The 8,093-nt window shown below is 47.0% G+C and overlaps 1 protein-coding gene across 1 annotated transcript in view; it reads left to right on the top strand.

Annotated features, from left to right (window-relative positions):
• Nucleotides 1-8,093, top strand: part of Vps39 (VPS39 subunit of HOPS complex) — a 50,265-nt gene that overhangs the window by 37,217 nt on the left and 4,955 nt on the right. The window contains exons 12-21 of the mRNA XM_010624765.3: nt 1,372-1,514; nt 3,546-3,689; nt 4,365-4,506; nt 4,623-4,709; nt 5,004-5,077; nt 5,382-5,480; nt 6,040-6,157; nt 6,534-6,662; nt 7,335-7,437; nt 7,618-7,663. Coding sequence (XP_010623067.1) covers nt 1,372-1,514; nt 3,546-3,689; nt 4,365-4,506; nt 4,623-4,709; nt 5,004-5,077; nt 5,382-5,480; nt 6,040-6,157; nt 6,534-6,662; nt 7,335-7,437; nt 7,618-7,663 — 1,085 coding nt within the window. The remainder of the gene's footprint in view (nt 1-1,371; nt 1,515-3,545; nt 3,690-4,364; nt 4,507-4,622; nt 4,710-5,003; nt 5,078-5,381; nt 5,481-6,039; nt 6,158-6,533; nt 6,663-7,334; nt 7,438-7,617; nt 7,664-8,093) is intronic.

The raw sequence follows: 8,093 nt of genomic DNA on the forward strand, positions 1-8,093 counted from the left end.
CTTCTGTGTCTCTAACGACCCACAGACATTCTCATCTTCATAACATCAGAGAAAACAGCTCATCAAATCAACGGCAGTGCTTTACCCCAACTGATACAATCAGCAGCACATTAAGATCAAGCACAACTTGGACACTGACCACCTGTGGTAGTCACTAGTCTATCACCCTTAAATCATTTGAATTAAATTGAAATCAAGAAGCAGTCCAGAACATGTCTGCAGTGAACAAACTTTTCAATATAGTATATTTACCATTTAATGGCTCAGACAGAGCAAGGATGCAAGACCCTTGATCTCAGTTAGCTGATTGCTGAACCCCATGACGCTGACTGACCTCGGGCTGCAAGGCCCAGATTGAGTTCCCCATCCTTCTGAATGGTTGAACTCCGCAATGTTCTATTACAGGTTTCCCCCGCCATGTCTTTAAAGATGTTCAAAGTTGGGAACTCAGAAAAATACCCTTGATGACCAACTCTGTCTTTGCAGAGTGGGTCCAAAGACTTGCACAGTCAGGAGGTCTGAGAGTGCGGCGGGGGGGGATTATGGGGGTTCAGGGGCGTCCGCGTGGCTACCTTCCCGGCGCTTGAGTGATGACTGCTGGGTCGGGAGCAGGTGTGGTTCTCCTTCCCGTGGTGGATCTGGCCGGCCTACCTTCCCGGCGCTTGAGCTATGGCTGCTGGGTCGGGAGCAGGCGTGGTTCTCCTTCCCGCGGTGGATCAGGGCCTGGCCGGTTTCCATTTCTTACCTATGCTGGGCATTCATGGTTTCTATAATGGTCCTGAGCTCATCTACTTTTTTGTTAGTTTCTGTTCTAGAGTGTCTAGTCATGCCTTTCACTGTGCTCATCATCTCCTTAGTTATCGGCTACAGTAACAATTATTTCTATTTTGAATTTTTCTAGAGCCTGATTGATCTGTTTTGTTACTTCCTGTGCTATGAGTTCAGGGTGTCCTGGTACTTGATTGTCAGATTTTTCCACCTCATTTCCCCTAGAATTTGCTGTTGATGAACTGGAAGTCTGTATTTGTGCTTGTCTGGGATTTTTTTAAACTAATTTTTGTTCTTGATATGTTTCTTTTCACTATCATCAATTTTTTCTTGGATTTTTTTTTTTTATATTCTACTTTAGAAGTTGATAAATATTTCTAATTCTGTGGATGTATCTGTGTCTTGGAAGATAGCCATGCCATTTTTATAATGTTTCAGTGTATAATATTTAAATTATATATACCTGCTCATTGAGTTTTTCTGAATGTAGAGGCATTCCTTTAAAAAAAAATCAGTCTGGAACTTACTTTGCTATTGTGATAATCCTGTTTATCCTTATTGTTAGGCTCCTTTCCAAAAGACTCACATTTGCCTTTCTTGCAGATCCCACCCACGTGATGGGCCTGTACCCTGACCTGCTGCCCACAGACTACAGAAAGCAGCTTCAGTACCCTAATCCGCTGCCTGTGCTCTCAGGGGCTGAGCTGGAGAAGGCCCACTTAGCGTTGATCGACTACCTGACGCAGGTGGGTACTGTGCCTTTTTCTCTGCAGCAGGGACTCGGCCTTGGGTGATGCCCCCAGCATGCTATAAATGAGTGCTACTGAAGCCTGTGTGGGTCACTGTTGTCCCAAGTTCATAGTGCCATTGAGCTGTGCTTTGCCAAATCCTGACACCAGGAAACTTACAGAATTCCTCGTAAATTCTTACTAAGTTGTTATAGGAACTACAGTGGACCCTTGAGTTATGACTGGACTGACATACAAATAACTTGGGTTAGGACTGGAATTGTGATTTTAACTTATGAACAAAGTCTTGAGTTACAACCCGAATGCCAGCTGCTTGTGCTTCCAGATAGTCTCAGATACAGACTTAACTCTTAAAGAGCTCTGGAAGGACCATTAGAACATCCTTTCCTATGCGGGGTTGATTGAGAAATCCTGGGCCAGTGTCTCTCTGAGGGATGAGATCTGCCTGTGCATAAGAGAGAGACTTTGAAGGCAGTGAGAGGAGTCTGAGCTTTCATTGACCAACTTGAATTACAACCAGCCCTCACGAACAAATTGAGTTTGTAGGTCAAGGATCCACTGTACTTACCAAGGGTACATTTTAGTTCATAGAAGAGAGCTAAATTTTTTTAAACAAACTTTTTCATACCATACATAATTATGGTACCAGCTCTATGAAAACATAGAAAAGTACAAAACAGAAATATGAATTGTTTTATAGCTTACTTTTTAAAATTAACCTATATATTGAGAAATTTCTTGTCAATAAATATTACATGCTTTTTGAGATTTATGTAGATTAAAATTATTTTTCAATTTATGGACAGTTAAGTGAAATTTTAAAGTCAACATTAAAACTAAAGCCTCTGTTGAAGCCTCTTAACCTAACCTGTAGTTTTCTGTCACGGCGTTGAGTGACAGTTTGGTTATTTCAAAAATTTTTATTTTATTTTATTAGTACATGCTTGTAATTCATGCAGCTTACAGTCATCTTGGGGAGTGGTTATGTGTACATATTACAGCTTGTTTGGTTTTTTTTCCTTCCCCTCCCCTCTGCCTCCCCTGGTTCCCCAGTCATCTTTTTCATTCCTTTTGACACTGTTTGCCCTAGACATGCTATGGCTTGCGCCTGCCTTGATTGAGGTTATTAGGTTCCTGTGCATGACACATCTTACACAGTGTTAACTTCCTGTGCTCCTGTTCAAGGTTGGAGACTTAGTGAATATTTTCTCCTCTGTGAGTGTTCTGCTGACCTTTGTAAGTAGTCTCCTGTAGGCATGAGAAGTACTCCTGGAAAAATTACAATACTGCCTTTCACTCTGTGCCTGGCTCAGGATGTACCTACAGGTCTGTTGGGCGTGCTTAGCCTTGGCACTCTTGACATCACGCTCCAGGGTGCCCAGCTGTGGCTCGCCTCTGCTTGCACCCTGCACAGCCCTGGGCCAAGTGAAGAAGTTCCTGGGATGTGATCTTCCCCATGGCCTGTGGTGTTGTGGAGCACCCTCTGCCCACGATCGCATATTTTTCTGTGGCCTTCTGCACTGGTACTGAAAATGTGTGAAATTAACCAACATCAGGATTGTGCCAGAGAGTAAAACACCTAAGACCATGGGCTTTGTCAAGTGCAAAAATATCCAAACTGGTTGATTCTGCTTGTGTAAATTAGAGTAGTCAAGGCAGGCGTGGTGGCACATGCCTGTAATCCCAGCACTTGGGAGGCTGAGGCAAGAGGATTGATGCAAATTTGAGGCCAGCCTGGGCTACGTAGTGAGTTCCAAATCAGCCTGAATTGTAAAGATCCTGTCTCCAAAAAAAAGAAAAGAATAGGCAAAAACTGATCCCAAAATCGAATAGGTAAGTGTTGTCACTGTATTTGGCAATTTGGTTGCCATCTGTTTTGGTCCCAAGAAAAACCGAATGCTAAAGTGGGATCTCATTTACTAGGCCTACATTGGTTTGGAAGTGTCCTGAGTTACCCAGCAGCCCAGGGTGTAACAGAGGAAAGCTAACTTGGGCCTGTCCTCCACCCCATGTGTTTGGCCTCTGCAGAAACGAAGTCAGTTGGTGAAGAAGCTGAACGACTCTGACCACCAGTCCAGCACCTCCCCGCTCATGGAAGGCACGCCCACCATCAAGTCCAAGAAGAAGCTGTTGCAGATCATCGACACTACCCTGCTCAAGTGCTACCTCCATGTGAGTGGCCCAGCTCCGAAAGTCTGGGGAAGCAGAGCATGGGCTGCCCTCTAGGGAACCCACCACTGATCAGAGGGGAGACTTGATGATGAGGACCACTCATTGTGGCCTGTTGCCTGTGAAATTCTTGGAATTGAGAGGATAAGAAAAATACTAATCTAGAGTCTTACACAGGCCGGTTCTTCTCTAGCAAGGTTTAAGATTGCTACACTGCTACAAGGTCAGTGGGACAGTAAATCCTCAAAGCAGTTATCCCCTTCTCCCCGCTGGACATTGAGACATGTCTTATGGAAGGGCATAAATGCTGTTAAAGCCATCTTTTTTTTGTACTGGGAATTGACCTCAGGGCCTTGCCCTTGCAAGACAGGTGGTGGCGCCACTAAGCTAAATCCCTGGCCCAAAGTCATCTTAAAAGGGGGTTTTGCACTTTTTTTTTTCTTTCAAAGTTTTATTTTTATTAGTACACATTTGTACTTAATGATTACATTTATCTTGGGGAGTTGGTCCATGTACATAACACACCTTAATTCTCTTTAGTTCCTCTTCCTTCCGGGCTGTTTTCTTATGCTTGTGTTACATCCCTGGCCTTCATCTGGAGTGGCCAGGGTAGGGGAGGATGGGGCTCCCCAGGCAGCAGTTTCTGCTAACACCCTGCTCCTGCACACCCATCCCCAGACGAATGTGGCCCTGGTGGCTCCCTTGCTGCGGCTGGAGAACAATCACTGCCACATTGAGGAGAGTGAGCATGTGCTGAAGAAGGCTCACAAGTACAGCGAGCTGATAATCCTATATGAAAAGAAGGGGCTCCACGAGAAAGGTGCCAGGGGAGGGGCTTCTGGGATCTGGGAGTCTCTGGTGTGCCGGCATGGAACTGGAGGAGAGATGCATCTCCATTGGGAAGGAGGCTTATGACCTTCCCTGGGCTCTGGCCAGCTCTGCAGGTGCTGGTGGACCAGTCCAAGAAAGCGAACTCTCCTCTGAAGGGCCACGAGAGGACAGTGCAGTACCTGCAGCATCTGGGTGAGTCACCTCTCAAAAGCATTGGTGATGACTTTGTCCTCCATCTCTGGCTGGCTGGTCTGTCCCTTCCCTTTGTTGTGCTTACCCCACTTCACTCCTCCTCCTGGCACAAAAATCACTTGATGCCTCTGTGACAGGTAGCCAGCCCAGGAGGGCAAGCACTGAATGGGCGGTGCCAGGACAGGACTGTCTAGTCTGCGAAATGAGCTCTGGGGCCAGTCTGCACTGCCAACCTCCCGGTCCCATTGGACAAACCCCGTTCTGTCCAGTGCTGATAGGCCTTGTTTCCTGTAGGCTCAGAAAACCTGCATTTGATTTTTTCCTACTCCGTGTGGGTGCTGAGAGACTTCCCAGAAGATGGCCTGAAGGTGGGTCATAGGGCCCCCTGGGTTTAGTTCTGATTGTCCCTGGGACATCAGTAGCTGCGGGAGGGCCCTGGGAGGTTGGGTTTTTGCTCTTCCCTTGGGGCTTGAAAGAGAAGACAGAGACAATAGAATAAGATTGTCCTGGGGCTCGGAGACCGGCAGCCCAGTTTCTGTGCACTACACAACTGTGGCTGCTTCTGCTACCCCTCCCCCTCCCAGTCTGTCCACCCCATCCCAGTGCCTGCACGTGTGGGCTCAGTGCAACTACAATCAGGTCTGTTGTGAGAATGAGGGTGTGTTCCAGCAGATATTTACCGAAGACCTTCCAGAGGTGGAGGCTCTACCCCGAGATCAAGTTCTTGGCTTCTTATTAGAGAATTTTAAGAGTCTGGCTGTACCTTATCTGGTAAGATATTTTTGGTATGCACTAAAACCCAGGATCCAAGACTGTGTGGTTCAGTTATCGGGCAATTCAGATGTGGGATTTGTGTCACTTGGGGCTGGTGGAAATGTGAGAGAAAGGGTGATTTCAGCTTCCTCTGAAAAAAGAGATCCTAGGAGACCAAGGTGGAAATGCTACTGTTAATGATACCTTCTGAATCTAGTAAACTACAAAGGGATAAAAGAATACTTTAGGAAAAGTCATATTTATACAGCCAAATTCTGTTGTAACCACAGGATAATAAAATAGGTTTTCAATACCAGAATATACACATTTAACCTTTATTACAGGGCCTAATGTTCAAGACAAAATTAAAAGGACTTGAGTTTGGGGTTGAACTAAACAGTTCCTGGTACTGTTAGGTTGCATTGTAGGATTTCCCCATGGTTACAGAAGGGCAGGCTGTGATAATCTTGACAGCTTCATTAGGGGATCATGGCGATTGGATCTTTGGGGCTTTGAAAATGTGAGGCTGGGTCACTGCAGGGAGCGCAGCAGACAGAAGCCCCACGTCCCTCCACAGGAGCACATCATCCATTTCTGGGAAGAGACAGGCTCTCGCTTCCACAACTGCCTGATCCAGCTGTACTGCGAGAAGGTGCAGGGGTTGATGAAGGAGTACCTCCTGTCCTGCCCTGAAGGTACTAGTTCTTGCCCAGAGCTGGGGGCCCTGGCCTTCTGTGTGGGAGGGGGAAGCCGGATCCCCGGTGACCCAGGCCCAACATATGAGACTCAGGAACAAGGCCTTGTCTGTGTGTGGCCACCTCTGAGAGTAGTCTCTGGGGGAGAGCAGAGGGACATCCCTGTCTATAAGATAACAGCCGTGCTGTCAAACTGGATGACCAAGAAACTATGAGCTCTGAGTTTAGGGGCCACAGAGACAATAAAGTAAAATAATTTCACCTAGAAATCCCAGTGGAGCCCTTTGCTTATGTGGTGGCAGTGCTGAGCCCCCCTCTCCTCATTTTCCTGGTGACTCCATAGTGTCCTTTCATGCTGACTTGGTTTCCCCTAAAGGCAAAACCCCAGTCCCTGCTGGAGAGGAAGAGGGGGAGCTGGGAGAATACCGGCAGAAGCTGCTCATGTTCTTGGAGATTTCTAGCTACTATGATCCAGGACGGCTTATCTGCGATTTTCCTTTTGATGGTGAGTGTCTGACTTACAGCTAAAAGCCGCTGAGCTCAGGGTACTGCAAAAAGCTGGTCCCCATTCCTTCTTGGAGGTAGATCTGAGGAAACCAGGTTCTCAGGCCTGCTCCTGTTTTGGCACCTCTGAAGACTCACTTTTGTGTCTTGGCTGTATGAGGACTCTTCGCTAGGTGTGAACCACATTAATTGATAGCTGTGTTGGAACCTGTTCTTTGCTTCAGAGCACATTCTTGGCCATGCTCATAGGTTAGCTATTTTTGTAATCTGGAGTATTCATCTTAAAAAGACATGTCTGTCTGATGTATGAGCTCTGAGTGCTGAAGCCAAGCACTAGCTTCCCTTTCTGGAGCATCTGGCTCATGTAGTTGTGGCTTGTATATTTGTGTGAGTGTTGTTACCATTTAAAAGTGATCTTTAAAAGGTGAGATATGTACCTCCTGAAGTAACTCCTTCCCTCTTGTGACCAATGTAGTCAATTTCTCCTATTGACTTCCATTGTGTTTTGTTATTTTTGTTACTCTCGTCCTTGAGATTGAGCCCCAGGCCCTGTAGGTGTTAAATGTTTCTGTACACTGAGCCTTGCCCCAGTGTTCGGCCACTAGCAGCTTAGTCTCTACCTCATGTTTGTGTTGTGATGGTGATGGTGACTCCTATTCCTTCTTCCTCCTAGGCCTCTTAGAAGAGCGAGCACTCCTGCTGGGGCGCATGGGGAAGCACGAGCAAGCTCTTTTCATCTATGTCCATGTTTTGAAGGACACTAGGATGGCAGAGGAGTAAGTCACCCAGCAGCCCAGGGAGCTGAGAAGCACGGGAGGCTCAGATGGCAGCTAGCTCCCCGCTGTGCTGCAGGCATGTTCCCCAGGCTTGGCCATCGTAGGCTGTTCAGGTGGCCACGTGGAGTCTCCCATCCTGGTGCAGCCCCTCACCTGTGCATACCACTTTTTCCCTTGCAGGTACTGCCACAAACATTATGACCAAAGCAAAGATGGCAACAAAGATGTGAGTGGTGGCCCTGGCCCAGGGAGCACGTGTGCCTACCTGCCCCTTAGCAGACTTCACTCCATCACTGTGCCCTTGGGTGGTCCTGGCAGGAGTTGTTGAAGCGGACAAGGCATGGGTGTGCCCTGAGCTTTGCATGTGTTTGAGGGAGAGGCAAGGTTCCCTTCTGCCCTGGTTTGCTTGGGATGGTTCTGGCCTACATCTGTTGTCACCTGTGTGATTATTAACAGCACCTCTGTCCCTTTACCCTTAAAATTTGAGTAACAATTTATGTGGGCTGGGCCTGGTAGACCATGCTGGTAATCCTAGTACTCAATGGCTGAGGCAGGAGGATCACTGTGAGATCCAGACCAGCCTGGGCTACATAATGACTTCAAGGCCAGTCTGAATCACAAAGGAAAACACAAGACCTTGACTCAAAAAAAAAAAA

This window comes from Fukomys damarensis, unplaced genomic scaffold (assembly GCF_012274545.1).
Source record: "Fukomys damarensis isolate Sample0158 unplaced genomic scaffold, DMR_v1.0_HiC HiC_scaffold_17, whole genome shotgun sequence".
In the NCBI taxonomy this organism is placed as follows: domain Eukaryota; kingdom Metazoa; phylum Chordata; class Mammalia; order Rodentia; family Bathyergidae; genus Fukomys; species Fukomys damarensis.